This window comes from Podarcis muralis, chromosome 1, assembly GCF_964188315.1.
Source record: "Podarcis muralis chromosome 1, rPodMur119.hap1.1, whole genome shotgun sequence".
NCBI classification, from domain to species: Eukaryota; Metazoa; Chordata; class Lepidosauria; order Squamata; family Lacertidae; genus Podarcis; species Podarcis muralis.
Genome location: NC_135655.1, coordinates 46,733,539 through 46,757,536, shown reverse-complemented (window position 1 = coordinate 46,757,536; position 23,998 = coordinate 46,733,539). Strand labels below are relative to the sequence as shown.

Sequence of the window (23,998 nt, the reverse complement as noted above, 5' to 3'; positions counted from 1 at the left end):
ATATCAACAACCTCAGATATGCAGATGACACAACCTTGATGGCAGAAAGTGAGGAGGAATTAAAGAACCTTTTAATGAGGGTGAAAGAGGAGAGGGCAAAATATGGTCTGAAGCTCAACATCAAAAAAACGAAGATCATGGCCACTGGTCCCATCACCTCCTGGCAAATAGAAGGGGAAGAAAGGGAGGCAGTGAGAGATTTTACTTTCTTGGGTTCCATGATCACTGCAGATGGTGACAGCAGTCACAAAACTAAAAGACGCCTGCTTCTTGGGAGAAAAGCAATGACAAATCTAGACAGATTGCTATGGCCGATGGCTGACGCAAATAAAGATTCATTCATTCTCCAATCTAGACAGCATCTTAAAAAGCAGAGACATCACCTTGCCAAAAAAGGTCCATATAGTTAAAGCTATGGTTTTCCCAGTAGTGATGTATGGAAATGAGAGCTGGACCATAAAGAAGGCTGACCACCGAAGAATGGATGCTTTTGAAATACGGTGCTGGAGGAGACTCTTGAGAGTCCCATGGACTGCAAGAAGATCAAACCTCTCCATTCTTAAGGAAATCACCCCTGAGTGCTCACTGGAAGGACGGATCCTGAAGCAGAGGCTCCAATACTCTGGCCACCTCATGAGAAGAGAAGACTCCCTGGAAAAGACCCTGATGTTGGGAAAGATGGAGGGCACAAGGAGAAGGGGACGACAGAGGATGAGATGGTTGGACAGTGTTCTCGAAGCTACGAACATGAGTTTGACCAAACTGTAGGAGGCAGTGGAAGACAGGAGTGCCTGGTGTCCTCTGGTCCATGGGGGCACGAAGAGTTGGACATGACTAAACGACAACAACAACAAACCATCCAGGTTTACCTTTACCTTATAGGGGAGTTTTTAATGTTTGATGTTTTATTATGCTTTATGTTTGCTGTAAGCTGCCCAGAGTGGGCAGGGTATAAATAATAAAAATATCATCATCATCATCATCCTTGAGGATTTACTCAAGGAATTATCCGTAAAACTAATATATCTCATTTGTTTGACTTCAGAGCAATTTTATACTTATATTGGATTGAAAACATTGCCATTTGTACTTTCAGTGTTTATGCACTATCTTCTGCATATAAATAAAGATTAAGGAAAAGCTACTTATAAGTAAGGTTGTTGTATATTTTAGCATTATAACATTCATGTTTTTTGCTTCCACAGTACCTTTTTCAACGCCCATCCTACACTGGTGGAAATAACTAAGACTGCATACGTTTCTGCTGTTCAGTAGCTAAGCCAATCAGCTGCAATATTATTGCTAGACAGCCAGCATATCTTAGGTTAGCATCTCAGTTATTTCAACAGAATCACTATGTAAATTTCTGTGTGAATGGGATTTTCTTTCACAGAGGGTTTAGCCCCTCCTGCCCAGGGCTTTTCCTGCTGTGGGCTTGAGGAAGATACATATGAGAGTTAGAGAATATAGACCACATTGCAAAATTTTCCTGTTTGTAGTGCCTAGCTGAAAAAAATAATTAAAAAATACCCCTAACTTTTAAGAGTAATCAAAAGGTTAAAGACTTAAATGTATTTCTGTATAATATTGTCCATTATCAATTTGCACATCATTTTCAGTGCATTGTTCAATTCTCTAATTCAGTTTGGAATGTCTTCTCCTTTTTAAATAGTTTTTTCATGCATTTGCTCCTTCAGTTGGCCAAACTTCTGTGTCTAGTGCTTCTTGAAATAAATAACCAGAACCACAAGAACACAAAAAACAAATATAATTACTCCTATAATTGCTGCCATGCTGGAGCTAAATTTAAAAATACTATGTCTTGGAGGGGGTCTACTATCAACACTGCCACCGTAGCCTTCATAGAGACAGTCAGGAGGAGCCCAGCCATAATCACAATGACAATGTTTCTGAGTATTGCATATTTCTCAATCATGGCACTTTGTGATATTACAATCATACTGCAAGAAGGACATGCTCATGCAGTTCCCATCAATGTACATCAGGTCACTACCACAAGAAGTCCCATCTCTCACTGCTCCAATATCGGGTATCTCTAGTCCAGCGTGGTAGTCTGTACTCCAGCATTGCCTATTGCCAGGGGCAGTATGAAGTATGGTGGTGTGTTCCTGCAAAGAAGGTAACTGATCAACATTTTCACAATGGATTCAGCCACACAAGATATGCTGAGTATCACATTTCTTATAAGTGTCATGTCTAAGCCCACAGTTGCCAAAGGGATCCCCTCAAGCATTTATTTCACTGAAGCAATCCTTTGATGCACCAGTTGCTTTGTTGCCAAATATCATTTTGCATTGTCCATTGTGAGTTGTGCAATTTCCATTATAGCAATATGCACCATCACTGCACGGGGCAGCATCCTGTATGTAAACATCTTCAGGACACAACTCTGAAGTCCCATTGCAGTAATCAGGAAAGGTCACAGGCATGAACTTTCTCTTTGCAAACAGACTGAGCTGGAAGAAATTGACAATTAACACAGCACTGTCCAAAAGCACAAGTGGCATCTGGACTCAACATGCACTTAGACTGGCAACATGGTTCCAATTTGCATTGCTCTGGTGAGCCACAGTCACATTCCTCTTTACCTTCTACTATTTTGTTTCCACAGGATGCAAATTTATACATTAGATCAGGGACTGGTGGAACTAACAAACATTGAAAGTTCCTTACTGAGAAGTAATCCTTGTAACTGCAATTGCTAAACTTATCTGTGCTTGCTTGGTATGCAACCAGAACGCAAGTGTGTCAATCACAAGTGCAGTATTTTTCATCATATTGCAGAGTTCTGCCCTGTTGTGCCTAGTAGACAAATATAATGAAGAAGGGCTTTAAAAACTTTAGAAACTTAAATGTATCTCTGCATAATACTGTCCATTATTTCCTGTGCATCTATTTGACACATTCAGTGTATTGTTCAATTCTCTGATTCAGTTGGGACAGGATTTTCTTCCTTTTTTATATCTTCTTCATATGTTCTTTCTGGTTTTTTTACAAACCGCTCTCTGAAATAATTACCCAGCCCAAGTATAGCAACAACAGTAAAAACAAGAAATACAATTGCTGCTATAATTCCTATGATGATGCCAATATGCTGTGAAGCCTTCCTTGGTGGAGGAGGTCCACTGTCAATGCTGCCGCCATAGCCTTCATTGAAACAATCTGGAGGAGCCCAGCCATAATCACAATGACAATGTTTGTAGGTGTTGCATATTCCTCGATTATGACACTTTGTGACATTGCAATCATATTTCAAGAGAGACACTTTCTTGCACTCCCCATTAATACACATCATTTCTGTGCCACAAGGAGTCCCATCTCTCACTGCTCCAATATCAGGTATCTCCATTCCAGGATGGTAATCTGTACTCCAGCAATGCCTATTGCCAAGAGGCGTATTAATTATGGTGCTGTGTTCCTCCAAAGAAGGTACTGTATCAACATTTTCACACTGGATTCGGCCGCACAAGATGTTCTGAGTATCACATTTCTTATAAGTGTCATGTCTAAGCCCACAGTTGCCAAAGCGATCACCTCGAGCATTCATTTCACTGAAGCAATCCTTTGATGCACTGGTTGCTTTGTTGCCAAAGATCATTCTGCACTGCCCAGTGTGAGTTGTGCAATTCCCATGATAGCAATATGCACCATCACTACACGGGGCACCATCTTGTACATAAACATCTTCAGGACACCATTCTGAAGTCCCGTTGCAGTACTCAGGGAGATCACAGCTGCTGACCTGTTCTCTGCAAACCTTATGAACTGGAAGATACTGACACTCAACACAGCACTCTCCAAAAGCACAAGCAGCACTTGGACTCAACATGCAATTAGACTGGCAACATGGATCCAACTTGCATTGCTCTGTTGAGCCACAGTCACATTCCTCTTTATCTTCCACTACTTTGTTTCCACAGTATGCAAATTTATACATTAGATCAGGGTCTAGTGGAACTAACAAACACTGTCTGTTCCTTACTGAGAAGTAATCCTTGTAACTGCAATTGCTAAACTTATCTGTGCTTACTCCATATGCAGCCATAACGCAAGCATGTCGATCACAAGTGCAGTATTTTTCATCATGTTTCATTCCAAGATTATGTCCTAATTCATGGGCAAATATAACAGTAAAATCAAACAAACTGTAAGTCATATATGACTCAACACCAGTTGCCCAGTGGGCAAGACAAATTGTTCTTACGTACGCTAATCCAAGTGTATTTCCAAAACTTTTATATACAAATAAGTGAGCAGCATCAAGATCTATATGTTTACTTAGTGACTCTCTTACAAACGTGGCAAAATTGAGCAGTGTTTGTTCTATTGTGTCTTCGATTTTCATGAGGTTCTTTTCTGACCAAATCTCCAGGCCAGCTATAGACAACTCAACAGCAAGTGGCTCATATATTGAGTTTGCAGCATGGATAATATCTAGAACTTGCAAAGCAATACGACTTTCATTTCTGTCAAACCTGACATATCGTTCATGTTCTATCACAATGGCAAGCTCCAAGTATCTGGTGTGTGTCCACCAGGCTCTTTTCGCATCAATTTGAACTGTTACATTATTTGTGCTTTGGATCATGGCCTCTTGGCGTCTTTGCTCTTCCTCTGTTAGCCCACACCTCATTCGTACAGCACCCACCATTTCCTCCAATCTATACAACACATGTTGAGAAGTAGCAGATGCCTGAACAGGTTCAATTTCATAGGTGCGGTTTTCTAAGTGCAACAGACCCCTGAGTCCCCCCGAGCAAGTGCTGAGGGTGACTCGAGAGGCAGGATGGCCTTTTACCAAGCCGCGGTAGAAGCAGTCATCTCTGATGAAAGGATAGTCCATCTGAAGGTCCCCCTCCCTACTGTAAGTGAAGACAGGGAAATGTTTAGGCACAAAGCTCTTCTTTTTCCTGAGCTTCACGATGTGGCCCTTCCCCTCAATTTGCAGCAAGTAAGTGATAGTGTGGGGGTTTTGTCCATATCGGGGGGTTAATTTCCTTGGGACAATCATCTCATAGGAGGCATACCTATAGCCCTGTGGAGGGTTCTGACCTGCAGTCTCACTCAACACATTCCATGAGATCAGCACCAGCAGCCAGGGAAGACTGCTTGTCATCTTCCCTGACAGATGAAAGAATGCACTAAGGCACCCCATGGGATAGCCTGTTGTGGGCCCAAAGCAAAATGAGAAGGACACTCCTATAGAGAGAGAAGGATTCTGATGATAGCAACCGTCTGTAGATTTACCTTTGGAATGTGGGCGGGCCTTGGTGATTAGGGACAGAATAGAATGCAGAGACTGGGCGAGCGGGAAGCGGGTCAGAGTGCCTGACAGGGGACTTAACAGGAAGAACAGAAAGGAGTGCTGATAGGCTGAGGACCATAGTGTCAGGTAATCATGGGAACTGAGTGCAGGGCAATGGAAGAATACCTAGTCGCATAGCTGTCAACTTTTCCCTTTTCTTGTGAGGAATCCTATTTGGAACAAGGGAATTTCCCTTGGAAAAGGGAAACGTTGACAGCTATGCGCTAGTAGGAGTTCCTATGGCCTTGTCACGAACAAATTTGGTATAGATATAGTATTTCTTGTGCCACTGAAGGGCTGGAAGCAGGATATGTGAACAGCAAGTTGCCTGCCATACAGAGATTTGGCCAGCAATATGCAGCAATAGCAGGTAAGGCGAAGGGGGAGTTTTTAATTATTATTATTTTATTAAATTTGTATAACGCCCTAAATCCATAGATCTCATAAATTTACAATAAGATATTAGTTGCAGGTTGGAGTAAAGGTAAAGGTACCCCTGCCCGTACAGGCCAGTCATGTCCGACTCTAGGGTTGTGCGCCCATCTCACTCTAGAGGCCGGGGGCCAGTGCTGTCCGGAGACACTTCCGGGTCACGTGGTCAGCGTGACGAAGCTGCTCTGGCGAGCCGGCACCAGCGCAGCACACGGAAACGCCGTTTACCTTGCCGCTAGAAAGCGGTACCTATTTATCTACTTGCACTTAAGAGTGCTTTCGAACTGCTAGGTGGGCAGGAGCTGGGACCGAAAGACGGGAGCTCACCCCGCTGCGGTGATTTGAACTGCTGACCATGCGATCGGCAAGTCCTAGGCACTGAGGTTTTACCCACAGCGCCACCTGCAGGTTGGAGTAGTTTGTATCAAATGCTATTAATTTTATATGAAGGTGTTTTTAAAACAAATTATAGGAAGTCTTTACTTGTCCATCTGGTCCACAGAGTCACACTGTAGCTGTTGCATACATGCTCCTTTTGATGAAAAGGCTCACATTCAAAATTCTCCAATGTGTCTACTCATTCTGAGGTGGCTCACTCCTTGCCCTACCATCACACATGCAGGGCATAGAGGGCAGCTGCCCCTCATCCCAAGGGCATCTTGGCGGTGACTCTTGGCTGCGAGTCCTGGAAGACCTGCTCTCTGCCTTGCAGCCTTTTCCCACCTGACCTAGGAGGGAGGGGCCCTGACTGACTTCAGCTACAAAAGCTGACACTGCTGAACACACCCTTGAGCTGGGGTGTTGTTTGCCGGATTTTGTTGGGAGGGGTGGTGGTTGCTGCTGTTGCTGGTTTTTTGTATCTTTATTATAGATCTTGTGATTTATGTGGAAATTGTTCAGTTTGGTTGTATATTTTTTATGTTTTCTTTATTGCTTATGACTACTTTAGTTATGTTGTAGTTATGAGTCCAGCTACAAAAGCTGAGGCTGCTGAAGAGGCCAGAGACCATCTTGGCTGTCTCTTAGTGCAGACCCAGATCATCAAGCCTGAGCTTCCTCATGAACTACAATTGGCAGTATTGTTTGCATACCAGTGCAAGTAGATAAACAGCCTTACTGAATCAAGATAGACTATATCCACAGCATTTCCCTCATTCACCAAGTTTGTAATTCCATCAAAAAAAAAAAAGAAATCAGATTGGTCTGGCATGACTTATTTTTGAAGCTTTCAACACCAGAAACCTGACATGGCTTTTTAAAATTCCATAGCATTTAAAACATGATAATGGATTTCCAGAATATTTTTTTCTTTTATTTTCATGACAAAATCAATTTTATTTGTGACAAATAGTTTTGTTTTGATTTACTGAGTGTTACGGGTCACACTCTAAATATATATTAAGCAGAATACATTTTTATAAAGAAATTAAAATACTCTCTTATCATAAAATCATAGAATTGTAGAGTTTGAAGGGATCCTGAAGGTCTTCTACTCCAGCCCCCTGCAATCCAAGAATCTTTTGCCCAACATGGGCTTGAATCCACAACCCTGAGATTAAGAGTCTCTGCCCTACTGACTTAACCTAGTTCTTTTTAAATGTAATTTTGATTTTATAAAAGATGACGGCACCTGCAAATGTTTGTTTGTTTGTTTGTTTAATAAAATTTATATACCACTTGATTGTAGGGGGGAAACCTCAAAGCAGTTTTGAAAAGTAATATGTAATTGAAATATGTCACAAAGAGTTACAACATTATACAGCACACACATACAAACTAATTTAAATACATCTTTGGGATAATATGAATTTGTAGTAAATCAGCAGTGTCTTGGTAGAACAAATTGTTTTATAGGCTTTAACAGACTAACTTTTTCTAATACTTTTTCTGGCAGAAAAACATGTTATCTCTGAAATGAGGGTGTGTGTTTTTTTAGAGAGGTACGTCCTGGTTTTCTACACTTGCCTTTTATTTGGAACCTCTGTAGAAGCAAAGAAAGGTGGTTTTCTCCATTTACAGTGGAGAGACGGATAGCTGAGGACCAGGCTCAAAACAGTGCCAGCGAGGACTATGAGCAAGTGCAGACCTCAGACTATAAGCAAAAAGCCAGATGCCACTGTGTAAGATTAGCTGTCTCGGGGACTAGCAGCCTCATTCCCTGGGCTTTAGTTTCCTATGGTTTCAAATAAGTGTGCCTACTTCACCTATGAAATTTTGGAGAGTAAAAGAGCAGCTGAGCCCCACATTCCAATTTCTAGTCTGGAAAGAGGAAGGTCTAACAAGGGCATAATACTGCTTCCACCTTCCCCTTTTTCCTCTGCAGGCTGCTTCACCTTCAACTGTACTGAAAAGGGAAGAGCTGGGATGCTGTGGAATAGAGCATTGAAGCTCCTTCCTCCCTCAGCTGCAGTATCTGTGGCCAATATTTGCAACTCCGTGTGTGTGTGTGTGTGTGTGTGTGTGTGTGTGTGTGTGACAGAGAGAGAGAGAGAGATGAGATCCAGTCACCTCTATGTGCAACACTGAAATTGGTCCCTATATAATAAGATCAGTCTGCTATCAGCAGAACTTTGGAACTTAAGGATTAAAGCATCCCTCTTTTGTCCATAGCAACGTTCAGTAATCTCCCTTTAGGGTTTATTCAGAAGAAATTATTCATAACATTAGGACTTCTCAACCATTTTACACCTATTTTGATAAAAAAATGTTAGCATTTGTACTTTCAGTGTTTTTAATCACTGCTTTTTGTCTTTTAAAACAAAGAAATAAACGCTTACTTGTATATTTTGAGCGACTGGTTGTGAGCCAGAGCCAGGCTCTCTTGGATGAAACCAATTTTCTGCATCCATTTTAATCAAGGTTTAGGTCTGTTTGGCCATGGAAACTGCTTTTGTTGTGCTGTATGATGACCTCAGTCAGGAGAGCGATGGGAGAATGTGTTAATTCCCTGTTAATCCTATTGATCTCTCAGCGGCTTTCAATACCATTCACCATAGTATCCTTCTGGAGTTGTTGTCCCAGTGTGAGGGTGGGCAGCACTGCTTTGCGGTGGTTCTGGTCCTACTTGGATAGTCATTTCCACAGGATGATGCTTCGGGAGTGCTTTTCAGCTTCACAAAGTCTTCAATGCAGGGCTCCTTAGGGACCAAGCATGGCCCCCATGCTGTTAAACATGTTAATCTACAGGATGTTAATCTACAGGAAACTGCTGGATGGAGTCTGTCGGAAATCAAGCCTTTATCAGGAGAAACTGGCAACTCTCCCAGGCACCTGGCTTGGTCTCCTGTTGACCTCCCTGTCTGCTTTCCCCGCAAGATCCAGGCAGAGGTCGCGATAGGCAATCCTTCTCAGCGTGAGAAGAACACACCCCTCTTTTCTCCCCCCCCCCCGGCAGGGGAAAGAGATAGACAGAAAACGTATTTACATGCCTTTATTTCTGTCTTTGCAGCGTTACAAAAAACATGACTGCTCTCTTCAAACTCCAGCAGTCAAGAGGGAACAAACACTTCCTGTACAGCTCTGAGCTAATTCCGGTGCCCTCTGCACTGTGAATTGACTGTCCCTCTGTTTCCCACGGAACAGTCCCAACATTCCATCATGTGATGTTTTCAATCTACCAGCAGCTCGCAGTTGCATTGCTTCTATAACGTAACATACTCCCCCATATGAATCAATGTGCGCTGCGAGCAAAGCATGATCCAGAGAAGAAAACAAACAGTTGTTATACATATAACACTCCCCTGTTGTTTCAGTTCCACCCTTGGAACTACCCGCCACTGGTTTCCCCAGTGTACCTCTCTGGTTGTCTGACTTCCAAGGAATGAGTGCATCTGCATTACCTTGGCTAGGAAATGTAGTGTTATGCTTAGCAACTCCCTGTTGTGTCTTTGTCTCTGACTTAGACACAGCTTCAACCTGTTTTGAGTTGTCAACAATAGTAACACATGTAACAGCTGAGTTAGCAAACTCTTTTGAATACCTCTTGGGTGGTACGCCCTTTGTAACTCTCTCGGACCTACGTATGAGGTGCTGATCCTCTCTGCTCACTGGTGCAGTCTCAGGACTCTTTGGAGAACCAGTTCCGATAGTAAACAGTGGTTCATCCTTCACCTGTGAAGGTCTAGCCATTGTGTGAGATTTCCTCTCAATGACTGTGTCAACTGAGCTCTCCGAGCTATCACTGTTACTCTCAGTACCACTGTAATCAGTAAAATCATCATCATCTGAATTGTCCTCAGTGGGAAATGTGTGAACAATTACTTTCTCCTGTTCAGGAGCACTCTCTAGAAATTTTGTGAGAATCACCTGACCAGATTCAGACAAAATTACTCTGTAGAGACCCTTTTCATAACCCACAAAAATGCCTCTAGCATTCTTTATTCCACATGGAGCATCAGATTTCACATGAGACCCAAAAACCTTAAAATGGACAACAGGAGGTTTTCTATGAAATAGTTTTTCAAAAGGAGAACATCCCAAACCTTTTGAAACCTTTCGCATCCAAGTGTAACAAAAACACAATAACGACTCCACCCAATACTCATGTGGCAAATGTGAACTCAGCAATTGTGCCTTCATGCCATTTTGCAATTCTTTGTTCACTTGCACACAGATACTTTTGTTCCATGCTCCTGCAGAAACAGCAGTCTTGTGTCTTATCCCTTTCTTATCCAGGAAATCCTGAAAATCCTGTAAAAGAAAAACTGGCTTTTCATCTGTGAAAAGACAATCAATGTTAGCATCATGAACATTCTTAACCTTGTCACAAAGCTCTTTAAACCTTTCTAAGGCTTCTTGTGGTTTCTGCAATATATGTACCCACACATAATGAGAGAAATAATCCACACAGACAAGATAATATCTTGCATTGCCTCTAGATGGTGCTAGAGGACCAATCACATCAGCATACACTTTGGTTGCTTTTGTCGTCTTCTGGACGTTATTCTTCACACCTGCGAGAGAAATCATGTTAGACTCAGATGCATTACAATTTACGCAATCACTTTGATCAAAGTCAACAAATACAGTCCATCTTTCTCTCTGGCAGAAAGATACAGCTCTCCATCTTTGAAGATTTTGTAGCTTTCTCTATCATAGGACAAAATCAGTCCTTTCTTTGTGATCTGCGAAACACTCAGCAGATTGAACTTTAAATCAGGAACCAAATAGACATTGTTAATGACTATTCAGACTGTTCAGACTTTCAAGATACACAGTTCCAAACCTGGTCGCTTCCAGCTCCTGGCCATTGGCCTGTTTCACAGTGAAGCTTTGCTTCTTAAACATTGAAAACAGTCCTTGGTGTGACGTCATGTGTTGCGTGCAACCCGTGTCAAGAACAAAAGCGTTCTCCGTTGAAAATTCGGCTTTTGTTGACAGCAATGCTTTTGCAGGTTTCATCTGGGACTTGGTACGACATTTGCCTGACGCCTCAGGCTTTGCAGAGCTCCCCTTAGCTCCTTTCTGCTGACGTGGCCTCTTACAGTTCCACTGAAGATGCCCAGGTTGGCCACAATTGTAACAACAAACAACGTTCAGAGCTTCAGCTTGCTCTTCTCTTCCAATAGTAGTGGGGGCGCTACAACTCTGAGCCTCACTCCCCCTGTCAGCAACATCCGTTGCAACAAGAATAGGAACATCAACAGCAACAGTTCCTTCACTCCCCCTTTTGGGGTCAAAGCTCTCCTCAGCTTTCGATGAGCTTTTAGGAATTTGGCCAGCGCCATCTTGGCTCTCCCCTTCTGGGGTAGTCAACTTTCGGCTCTTGCTTCTCACTCCAGCTTCACAAGCTTTTCGGAGCTTCTGAGAGAACAAAGCCATCTCAATTTCAAGCCTCTGCTCTCACTCTTGAGCCTGTAAACTCCAAGAGTCTATTGGATGTTCACTGCGTTGCACTTAGCAGCTAAACGCAGGCTGTTTTGAAAGTCCCTCCAAGAGCAGTGAGCTAGCAGACAAAACAAACGCTGTTTTCCCAGTGTTTTTCCAGCCTCTCACTGTGCCACCCTCACTTCCGTGTTGGCTAGCAACTTTCCACTTTACTGATGTTTCGTTGCTTAGCAACTGGACATTCCAGGCTTGGGCAACAAATCTTATCAGTCCTAGGAATGCAAAGAATGTGGCTCTCTCTCAGTGCTGTTTTTTTATCCAAAAAGCAGCTTTTGTGAACCAGAGAAGAATCAATCTGCGTCCACTCTTTTAGCCCATAATTCAGCATACCTTAGGGGTTCCGTTGCTCCTGGGTTATCAGCAAAAACGTCTGCTTCGGTGCTCAGCCGTCCTTTGTAGCTTCCATCCGCACGCTACCATATCTTCCTTTATCTCCTTGCAGAGGATGAATTACGATTCATCAACCTCTTCTGCTGCTTTCATGGATCGATGCCATCGGCTCCGTGCTACCAGGTGTTGGAAATCAAGCCTTTATCAAGAGAAACTGGCAACTCTCCCAGGCACCCGGCTTGGTCTCCTGTTGACCTCCCTGTCTGCTTTCCCCGCAAGATCCAGGGAGAGGCTGCGATAGGCGATCCTTCTCAGCGTGAGAAGAACACACCCCTCTTTCCTGCCCCCCCCCCCCCGGGCAGGGGAAAGAGATAGACAGAAAACATATTTACATGCCTTTATTTCTGTCTTTGCAGCGTTACAAAAAACATGACTGCTCTCTTCAAACTCCAGCAGTTGAGAGGGAACAAACACTTCCTGTACAGATCATATTACACTCTGAGCTAATTCCGGTGCCCTCTGCACTGTGAATTGACTGTCCCTCTGTTTCCCACGGAACAGTCCCAACATTCCATCATGTGATGTTTTCAATCTACCAGCAGCTCGCAGTTGCATTGCTTCTATATCGTAACAGAGTCATCCAGAGTCTTGCAGTACGTTGACAGCAATATGTTGATGGCACATCTGGATTTCTTAACATCTACAAGTGTAGCAGTGGATGTGCATGACTGATGTCTTGACTCAGTAATAGACTGGATGGGAGCCAATAAACTGAAGCTCAGTTCAGATTAAACTGAAGTGAATGGTTCCCTAGACTGGATGGATAGGAAATGGCCTGCTCTTGATGAGATTACACTCCCTCTGAAGGAGTAGTTACATAGCTTGGGGATACTTCTGGAAACTTTGCTTTGCTGTCACTTGAGGCTCAAGTGGCCTTGGTAGCATGAAGTGCCTTCCATCTGCTTTGGCTGGTGGCCAGCCATACTCTGATGACCTCTGGGTTAAATTACTCAATGTGTTATACATGGGGCTGTCTTTGAAGGCAATTCAGAAGTTGGTACAGAATTCAGTAGCCAGGTTGCTCACGGAGGCAAGACAGTCTGAGCACATAACACCAATCCTGGCCCAACCACACTGGTTGCCAATCAGTTTCTGGGCCCAATTCAAAGTGCTGGTTTTGACCTACAAAGCCTCTTGTGGCTCAGTACCCAAATACCTGAAGAAACACCTCTCCCCGTATAAACCAGCATAGACCCTACAATAATAATCTGAGGCCTTTCTTCTTGTGCCTCCTCCTCAGGAGTTCTGGGGGGTGGCAACACAAGAAGGGGGCTTTTCAGTGGTGGCTCCCTACTTATGGAATGCTCCCCCTGAGGAGGCTCACCTGGCATCATGAAGAAATAGCTTTAGGCACTAAGCAAAAACTCCCCCCCGCTTTTGCTAGACCTTTGTTTTTAGTTATCTGTGGTCTCCAGTGGTTGGAATGTTTTAATCCCGCCTTTTAGAAATGGGATTTTATTTTACATTTATCTTTGGTTTTTATTTTATTTTCTGCTGGTTTCAATGTACAGTATGGGTTTGTTTTTATATTATAAATCACTTTGGATTACCTTCTTTAAAGTATGAAGAATAAATTAGATAAACAAATCAACATTTTGTCATTTTAACATTTTGTTTCCACGGTTCTCTGCATTCTTCAGTTGCTTTGATATGAAGACATGGAATCACTAAGATTACGTAACGTTGTGATGCTCAGCTGTTAAAGTGTTTTGTTGCCTTTTTATCTCTGCATAATACTGTCCATTATTTCCTGCACATCTATTTGACACATTCAGTGTATTGTTCAATTCTCTGATTCAGTTGGGACAGGATTTTCTTCCTCTTTTACACCTTCTTCATATGTTTTTTCTGGTTTTTTTACAAACCGCTCTCTCAGACGCTTCCTGAAATAAATACCAAGCCCCAAAACAGCAAAAATAGTAGAAACAAGAAATACAATTGCTGCTATAATTCCTGTCATGTTGACGCTACGTTTTGAAGTGTTCCTTGGTGGAGGAGGTCCACTGTCAATGCTGCCACCATTACCTTGGTTTAGACAGTCTGGAGGGGCCCAGCCATCATCACAGTGACAATGTTTGTAGGTGTTGCATATTCCTCGATTATGACACTTTGTGACATTGCAATCATATTTCAAGAGAGACACTTTCTTGCACTCCCCATTAATACACATCATTTCTGTGCCACAAGGAGTCCCATCTCTCACCGCTCCAATATCAGGTATCTCCATTCCAGCATGGTATTCTGTACTCCAGCAATGCCTATTGCCAAGCGGCGTATTAATTATGGTGCTGTGTTCCTCCAAAGAAGGTAGTTTATCAACATTTTCACACTGGATTCGGCCGCACAAGATGTTCTGAGTATCACATTTCTTATAAGTGTCGTGTCTAAGCCCACAGTTGCCAAAGCGATCACCTCGAGCATTCATTTCACTGAAGCAATCCTTTGATGCACTGGTTGCTTTGTTGCCAAAGATCATTCTGCACTGCCTAGTGTGAGTTGTGCAATTTCCATGATAGCAATATGCACCATCACTACACGGGGCACCATCTTGTACATAAACATCTTCAGGACACCATTCTGAAGTCCCGTTGCAGTACTCGGGGAGATCACAGCTGCTGACCTGTTCTCTGCAAACCTTATGAACTGGAAGATACTGACACTCAACACAGCACTCTCCAAAAGCACAAGCAGCACTTGGACTCAACATGCAATTAGACTGGCAGCATGGATCCAACTTGCATTGATCAGGTGAACCACAATCACATTGCTCTCCACCTTCCACTAGTTGATTTCCACAGTATGCAAATTTATATATTTTAGTGGAGTCTGGTGGAATTAGCAAACACTGCTTGTTTCTTCTGTTGAAATATTCTTTATAACTACAGTTGCTAAACTTATCAGAGATTGTTTGATATTCAGCCATTATGCAAGAACTTCGATTACAAGTACAGTATGTTTCATCATGGTCCATTCCAAGATTGTGTCCTAATTCATGGGAAAATGTGTGAGAAATAAGGAACAAACTGGGAGTCACATATGATTCAACACCAGATGCCCAATGGGGGTTACAAACTGATCCTGTGTACGCTAATCCAAGTGTACTTCCAAAACTCTTATATATAAATAAGTGAGCAGCATCAAGTTGTATACGTTTACTTAGTGAACTTTTTAAAAAGTGGGTGAACATACTAAGAGTGTCATATATGCTGTTAATTTCTATGAGGTTTTTTTCTGTCCATATCTCCAAGCCAGCTATAGACAGCTCAAGAGACAGTGGCTCATACATTGAGTTTGCAGTATGGATGATATCCATAACTTGCCTAGTAACACGACTTTCATTTCTGTCAAACCTGACATATCGTTCATGTTCTATCACGATTGCAACCTCTAGGTACCTGGTGTGTGGCAACCAGGCTCCTCTAGCAGCACTTTCAGTCAATACTTTCCTTTTGTTTTGGAACATGGCCTCTTGGCGCCTTTCTTTTTCCTTTGTTAACCCACACCTCATGCGAACAGCACCTTCGATTCCCTCCAATCTGTACAGCACATGTTGAAAAGTACCAGGTGCCTGAACAGGTTCAATTTCAAAGGTGTAATTTTCTAAGTGAAGCAGACCTCTGAGGCCCCCCGAGCAAGTGCTGAGGGTGACCCTAGAGGAAGGCTTGTCTTGTACAAAGCCATGGTAGAAGCAGTCATCTTTGATGAAAGGATAGTCCACCTGGAGCTCTCCATCCTTACTGTATGTGATGACAGTGAAGTATTTAGGGACAACGCTCTTCTTTTTCCTGAGTGTCACCACATGACCCTTCCCCTCAATCTGCAGCAGGTATGTGACATCATGAGTTTCCTGTTCTCCATATCGGGGAGTCAGTTTCCTTGGGATGATCACTTCATAAGAAGCATATCTAAAACCTTGTGGTGGTTTCTGACCTGCATTCTCACATAACACGTTCCATGAGATCAGCACCAGTAGCCAGGCAAGATTGCTAGTCATTTTCCTTGATCAGTGAAATAATTCACTAGACCACTCCACTCTTGCTTGTCTTTCTCAATAGGGAAGCTCCTTGTGGGTGCAAGGCAAGATAGGAAGAAGGCTGCATGTTAGATAGAGGAGAAGGATTCTGTCTATAGCAACCGTCAGGAGATTTCCCTTTGGAATGTGGGCGGAGCTTGGTTATGAACAAGTCGGAATGGGGAGAGAATGGAAAGGGTGGGGAGAACCTAGAAGATGGTTAGCAAAAAGGGCAGTTACAGGAAGAACGGGATGTTCTATGGACAATTTTCAGACCAAGATGTTAGGGTAGTGGAAGATAACCAAAATCACTAAAGGTAAAGGTAAAGGTACCCCTGCCCGTACGGGCCAGTCTTGACAGCCTCTGGGGTTGTGCGCCCATCTCACTCTATAGGCCGGGGGCCAGCGCTGTCCGCAGACACTTCCGGGTCACATGGCCAGCGTGACATCGCTGCTCTGGCGAGCCAGAGCCGCACATGGAAACGCCGTTTACCTTCCCGCTATTAAGCGGTCCCTATTTATCTACTTGCACCCGGGGGTGCTTTCGAACTGCTAGGTTGGCAGGCGCTGGGACCGAGCAGCGGGAGCGCACCCCGCCGCGGGGATTCAAACTGCCGACCTTTCGATCGGCAAGCCCTAGGCGCTGAGGCTTTTACCCACAGCGCCACCCGCGTCCCTAACCAAAATCACTAACCTCATATTAATACAAGATATATAAACTCTATTTAGGAGAGGCTCCTTGGGGGTTGTTACTATCTTGCTTTCACTGGAGTGATCCTCTTCAGATTTTAAGCTCCCCAAACACAATGTTATAGGGAGACGGGCCATGTCAAGGAACATTAAGCCACATCAATTGGATCCTGTGTCATTGATGGAGATAGCAGTACATGTTTCCTCCTAATATGTGGATAACCTCCTCTCGGAATCTGAGACAAACATCAGGCATTCACCTAGTTCTCCGGACCACAGGAGCCTAAAGTTGCAGGCTTGGTTGGCTACCAGATGCAGAAATGCACGCCTGGTGAATAAAGACTTTGCATGAGTAAAAGGAAACTCATGAGCAAGTCAGTCTTCAAAAGCAGACCAATTCCTCAGACAATACTTAATGGACCATAGCTATGCTCTTGGTGGGAATCTGAAGGTTCAAGCTTAAGTTATAGGCAGTGGAATTGTCTGTGCACCAGCCAGATTCCAGTCTTAGGACATTCCAGAGCTAGATGGATCAATTATCAGACTCAGTATAAGGCATGTCCCAATGTTCCTATTCCTGCTGTTGAGTCTTCAGGATAACTGTTTTTTCCCCTCCTGCCTGCTGGTTTTCGCAGCAGGAAAACCCTGACTAGTATCATGGCAGTTTGCACATCAAAGTAAATGGTCATAGCCTGAGGATTTGTCGTGCTTTTTATTTAATAACTGACAAAAGTTTCAGGGTAGGGAGGAGGTCACTGAGGTAACATAGGGGCTGTTAAAAAGGGGTTTTGAATACTTGAATGTGATTAATCAAATCATGATGTGTTGTGTATAAAGGCTGTTCTGCTGCTAGAATCTGCTGTTCCCCTTACCACAGACAAGATAACTTTACAATTAGACGACCCTTGCACTTGGTTTGGTAGCTGCAGCTAGTACAAAATGCAGCTGCTAGGTGGCTTAGTGGAACAACCTGTAGTGGCCAGTGTTAGAAACTCATGTATATAAGCCAGGCACCAAATGGCTCCTTAAACCAAGGTTACAGTCGCCAAAATGTAATGTCTAGTTCCCATTTTAGAATCAGATGGTTCTAAATCCTTATTTTTCAAATGATGGACTGACTGTGATTGATTATCAGTTAAATTTCTGGCTCGTTCGGATGACTACCTTGAGCTAGGTTAAGAAATTTGAGAACTTAAAGAAGAAAAGTCACCTTTATCCAAGTACAATTCACAAATATATTGGCCTATTCCAATCTTTTTTTCTTATTGGTGAAACAGACCATTCATAATGTTGAGATATTCTTCACAACTCTGAGGTAAGTGAAGACAAGCTACAATAATGAACCATAACAATGTTCACTGCTCCTGCTCAAGCTGCACAGAAAAAAGCACTTTGGTTCCTGAAATTAATTCCAATTGTGCAAATAAAATATAACTGATAGAATGACTTGCCTGTCTGGCCCCCATGCATCTTCCTTCCTGCTTGCTTGCTCTCTTCCATGCTCGCATAGGGGGAACAACGGCAGAAAGGCAACTCATTTCCAGGTACATACATTTAATTGTCTTGGTCAACAATGAAAAAGGATGGAATATTTGTAAGACTTTTAGGTCTATTTCTAATGAGATAGATGATAGATATAGATATAGATAGATGATAGAGGATAGATGATAGATGATAGATAGATAGATAGATAGATAGATAGATAGATAGATAGATATAGATATTCCAGTCACCTTTCTGTGTTACGAACTCTATATGGACCACCCTCAATGTAAGACAAACTATCAGCAGAATTTTGGAGTTTCACAATAACTTTATACAACTGGGGTATCTATATCACTTTTTCAGTACAAGGGAATTTGACATTCCTTTTTAAAAATCAATTTTATTTTGAAAATTGTAATGTATTTCCAATTGGACAGTTATTTATTTTTCTCCTATTTCCATGACTAAATGTAGTTGAAATGGCTTAATGCATTATTATTTTGTCCACATCAGCTGTCAGTACAGTTATCTTTCTTGAGGATTTATTCAGAGATTATTCAGAAAATTAAGAAATCTCATTTAATGGAATTCTGAGCCATTTTACACCTATATCAGATAAAAAATGCAGGCATTTTGCTTTTAGTTCTTAAGCACTGCTTTTTCCCATTTTAAAATAAACAAATAAATAAATGCTTCTTATTGGTAAGATTGTTTTATATTTTGTCCATATAACATTAATATTTTTGCTTCCACAGTTCTCTGTATCCTCTTTTTAGGTGGCTTTGATATGATGGTTTGAATTTGCTCATTAGCAACCCAACGAGACAGGAAGCAAATAGTGATAAAAGACTAGAAACCAGATGATTTCTGTTTAATGGTACACAGTTCTTCATGTAAGGCATATTGTCACACAGAAGATAATTTAATGTGATGTTAAAATAAGTATTTTTTATTTATGTAAAATAAATTACTGTAATATTACATTGCTTAAAGTTGCTTCATTTTCTTCAAAATTTGAGAACATTGTCATTGTAGTTGCACTGACAAAGCAAGCAATCAGTGCATGCCATTGGCCATCCTCTTTGCTACTTCCAGACTATCCAGTTGTGAAAATGAACATGTAAGTTCCATAGCATATCTTAATTTCCAGGTTTTCTGACATTTTAAAAATAAAGTTCATAGTTCCTCAGCCAGGCTTACGGGCCAGAATCCCGGGGCCTTCAGCAGGGTGATGACATATAAAAATGAGTTAAAAGACAGCAAACAGAGAAAGAAAATGATTCCCTGAACACCATTTATACTGATCAAGAGCAGGAGGATAGAATATTCTATTTCATTTTTGTTCGTTTGTGAACTTATATAAGATATCGGCTATGGCGGGGGTTCCCAACATGGTGCCTCCTGTGATGCCTGTGACAGGTCTCAAGAAGTAACCTCTCAAAACTGCAATGCATTAGAGAATGTTTGTTCTTCCTGCTTAGTTCTTGTTTGAACTGGTTTGGCCTTTACCACACTGAATACCTTCGCCCCTTAAACATGCCCACACCTTCACTGAATGCCAGAACTGGACACTCACCATCCATTCTGTTCTAAACAGAGAAGTGATGGATTCTCGCTGCAAGCGAACACAGCAGTGGATTCTGTTGGTGCCCTCTCCCCATTGATGAGGTGGCTGACCATTTGTGGCCCTGTCTCTTTTTCTACTTTAAGATGTGGCAGCCATTTTGTGACTGATTAAAAACATTTGGTTTAAAAAGGAAACATCCATAGGGCATTAATTCTACAGTTAATTCACTGCCCATTGCCTTATCCCTTCTTAACACCCACCGTCCTTTCCCTTGGTTACAAAAACAATCCCATTCCCAGGGGCTAAATTGACCTTTCCCTTTCAAATTCCCCCTCACTGGAATTTGAGCCATACCCCCTGATTTCACTAACTACATTAGCAGCTGGGGGAAGCTAGTCAGGCATATAAATTTAGATAAGCCTAGTGAGTAAGCCTGTTCAATTGGCTAGCAGCAGATACAGGAAACCTTTTTGACTCAACAGCCAAGATCTTTAATGCCCACCACCCCATGGGCCACCTTCAACAGGTACACAGTAGCCACACACCTGTCAATAATAATAATAATAATAATAATTTTTTTGTACCCCGCCCATCTGGCTGGGTTCCCCCAGCCACTCTGGGCGGCTTCCAACAAAGATTAAAAATACATTAAAATGTCACACATTAAAAACTTTCCTGAACATGGTTGCTTTCAGATGTCTTCTAAATGTCAGGTAGTTACCGTATTTTTCGCTCTATAACACGCACCCGACCATAACACGCACATAATTTTTAGAGGAGGAAAATCCGTAGGCATGCCACCCGTAGGCATTTCCTCCATAACACGCACAGACATTTCCCCTTACTTTCTAGGAGGAAAAAAGTGAGTGTTATGGTGCAAAAAATACGGTATTTATCTCTTTGATATCTGATGGGAGGGCATTCCACAGGGCGGGCGCCACTACTGAGAAGGCCCTCTGCCTGGTTCCCTGTAGCTTTGCTTCTCGCAGTGAGGGAACCGCCAGAAGGCCCTCGGCGCTGGACCTCAGCATCCGGGCAGAACGATGTGAGTGGAGACGCTCCTTCAGGTATACTAGGCCGAGGCTGTTTAGGACTTTAAAGGTCAACACCAACACTTTGAATTGTGCTCGGAAACATACTGGGAGCCAATGTAGGTCTCAGCGGCCGCCCCCAGTCACCAGTCTAGCTGCCGCATTCTGGTTTATTTGACATGTCAGGTAACTGATAAGTGTGCAGTACCATGCACATGCTAAAGTTGACTTATAGGGTGAAGGGAGAGGTTATTTGCATAAAATGCAGTGGCAAAGCAGCACCCAGCAAGATTAAGTGCTCCACTCACCAACTGGTGAGTAGAGGATTCAATTCCGCTCTCTGCAGGGATTTACTTTGCTAATGTACTCCCCACTAGTGAAGCAGCACCCAGCAGGATTGAACCCTGCCCATGAGCTGATGCCACCGGTGGGTGTGGTTTGTGGAAAATGTCCTCATGGGCTAAATTGGAACCCCTGATAGGGCCAAGATTGACCTGTGAGCCAGAAGTTCCCCACCCCTGAGCTAGAGGGAGTCCCAACCGGCAAAATGTCAAAATAGGTCTGCTAAGTAGCCAGGAACATTTGACAGCATAAATGACACTGGAGTGGCAAAACCCAATGAGGACTGTACCAACTCTAACACTGTATGTGTTACTGTCACTTTCATAGATATCATCTGCTTTGCTCTCATTAAATTCCTTGAGGTGTCCCAATAAAAAATATTGCACTGGCTGCAGAAGGCATGACTACCAAATAATCTACAGTAATTTATGTCTAGAGGCTATTATTACTTTGAATAAAAGGCAAAAAATAGCTGTAATTGTAGACAACTATACTGTTCCAGGAATGATTTGCATTCATAAAACCAAACACAACACCAAAACAAATTGGTGTTCTCTTGATGAAAAGCTGATATACACCTTTTTATGAAGACATCACTATTGCAGAGTGTTTAACTAGCACCAGGGAAACCTACGTTAAAATTCCCATGCTGCCATGAAATTAGCAGGGACAGTCACCAAGATCTATCTGAGACCAGATGCTATTACCTACCTCACAGGCTATTGTGAGGAGGGAAATGAGATCTATGTATGCTTATTTGAGGTCCATGGATGAAAGGTGAGATACAAATGTAATAAATAAAAATACTTTTACATATAATATTTTTATTAAGTAATTTGAAATAATTTCTAAGCAATAGTTTTCATGGTTGTACATCAGTAAAGGGCATTCAAAACAGTATATTGTACAATATGATAAAGATAAATTACGAAAGATGGGTGATATAGATATATAAACTCTCACTGTTCTGAGCAAGTATCACTGTTAAGAACTGTAAACTGATTCTTCCAGGAAATATCCAAGTGTTAAACAATGCAGTCCTGATGAAGGGTTTGTGAGAGGGAAGTCAAAGACGAATGCTTTCGGTTAAATTAGAATGCAAGACAGACTGAGACAGAAAGGCAAAATTTGTATTTCATTGAACCAGTTTCACTACAGCAATTTTCTTACATTACACAGGCCCATAAATAATGTTTTCGCCCCAGATGTTTGATTGTTCAAAGGGCATACAATACTGCTATAGAACATATACCACATAGCTCTGCTGGCTTGCACTTTTGTGTTCTGCAAAAACCATACATGAAATCTCCCAGAATTTTGTAAATCCCATAATCCCTGTGGAGGGTTCTGACCTGCAGTCTGAAATAAATGCTTGAGGGGATCGCTTTGGCAACTGTGGGCTTAGACATGACACTTATAAGAAATGTGATACTCAGTGTTATGTACTGAAGTTCTCACGCTGGGCAGCAGGGGGATACTGTAGATAGTTTTCACTCAGGATCACATCAGTTATTTTAGGCAGGAAACCCTGGGTTGTTGTTGCTACAATGTTGACAGCCGGCTGCCTATAAAAGCAGGCCGGCTGAGCTGTTTGCTGTTCAGTTCTGTTCCAGCTTACAAAATAAAGAGCTGCTTTGGAGAAATCGCTGTGTCGTCTGCCATGTCTACCCACTATTCAACACTCAGCATATCTTGTGCGGCCGAATCCAGTGTGAAAATGTTTATAAACTACCTTCTTTGGAGGAACACAGCACCATAATTAATACGCCCCTTGGCAATAGGCATTGCTGGAGTACAGACTACCACGCTGGAATAATATCTAGAACTTGCAAAGCAATATGACTTTTATTTCTGTCAAACCTGACATATCGTTCATGTTCTATCACAATGGCAAGCTCCAAGTATCTGGTATGTGTCCACCAGGCTCCTTTCGCATCAATTTGAACTGTTACATTATTTGTGCTTTGGGTCATGGCCTCTTGGCGTCTTTGCTCTTCCTCTGTTAGCCCACACCTCATTCGTACAGCACCCACCATTTCCTCCAATCTATACAACACATGTTGAGAAGTAGCAGATGCCTGAACAGGTTCGATTTCATAGGTGCAGTTTTCTAAGTGCAACAGACCCCTGAGTCCCCCTGAGCAAGTGCTGAGGGTGACTCGAGAGGCAGGATGGCCTTTTACCAAGCCGCGGTAGAAGAAGTCATCTCTGATGAAAGGATAGTCCATCTGCAGGTCCGCTTCCCTACTGTAAGTGAAGACAGGGAAATGTTTAGGCTTCTTTTTCCTGAGCTTCACGATGTGGCCCTTCCCCTCAATTTGCAGCAAGTAAGTGATTGTGTGGGGGTTTTGTCCATATCGGGGGGTTAATTTCCTTGGGACAATCATCTCATAGGAGGCATACCTATAGCCCTGTGGAGGGTTCTGACCTGCAGTCTCACTCAACACATTCCATGAGATCAGCACCAGCAGCCAGGGAAGACTGCTTGTCATCTTCCCTGACAGGTGAAAGAATGCACTAAGGCACCCCATGGGATGGCCTGTTGTGGGCCCAAAGCAAAATGGGAAGGAGACTCCTATAGAGAGAGATGGATTCTGATGATAGCAACTGTCTGTAGATTTACCTTTGGAATGTGGGCGGGCCTTGGTGATTAGGGACAGAATAAAATGCAGAGACTGGGTGAATGGGAAGCGAGTCAGAGTGCCTGACAGGGGACTTAACAGGAAGAACAGAAAGGAGTGCTGATAGGCTGAGGACCATAGTGTCAGGTAATCATGGGAACTGAGTGCAGGGCAATGGAAGAATACCTAGTCGCATAGCTGTCAACTTTTCCCTTT

At 42.7% G+C, this 23,998-nt stretch overlaps 3 protein-coding genes and 1 pseudogene across 3 annotated transcripts; all 4 read right to left on the bottom strand.

Moving 5' to 3' along the window:
* Positions 1-1,665: 1,665 nt before the first annotated feature.
* On the bottom strand, positions 1,666-2,926 carry LOC114592566 (disintegrin and metalloproteinase domain-containing protein 20-like; annotated as a pseudogene).
* Positions 2,648-5,176, bottom strand: LOC114594824 (disintegrin and metalloproteinase domain-containing protein 20-like). The gene has a single exon (XM_028724988.2). The coding sequence runs from the start codon at positions 5,174-5,176 to the stop codon at positions 2,939-2,941; it is 2,238 nt and encodes a 745-aa protein (XP_028580821.2). The 3' UTR covers positions 2,648-2,938.
* An 8,641-nt stretch (positions 5,177-13,817) lies between these two features.
* On the bottom strand, positions 13,818-16,721 carry LOC114594818 (disintegrin and metalloproteinase domain-containing protein 21-like). The gene is given in 2 exon segments (XM_028724976.2): positions 13,818-13,958; positions 13,960-16,721. Coding segments are annotated over 2 exon segments (2,121 nt in total). The 5' UTR covers positions 16,029-16,721; the 3' UTR covers positions 13,818-13,906.
* Positions 16,722-21,782: 5,061 nt separating this feature from the next.
* LOC114594814 (disintegrin and metalloproteinase domain-containing protein 21-like) lies at positions 21,783-23,721 on the bottom strand. Its single transcript, XM_077927588.1, has one exon. It carries the CDS (start codon positions 23,690-23,692, stop codon positions 22,961-22,963), a length of 732 nt encoding a protein of 243 aa, XP_077783714.1. The 5' UTR covers positions 23,693-23,721; the 3' UTR covers positions 21,783-22,960.
* Between the last annotated feature and the right edge of the window lie 277 nt (positions 23,722-23,998).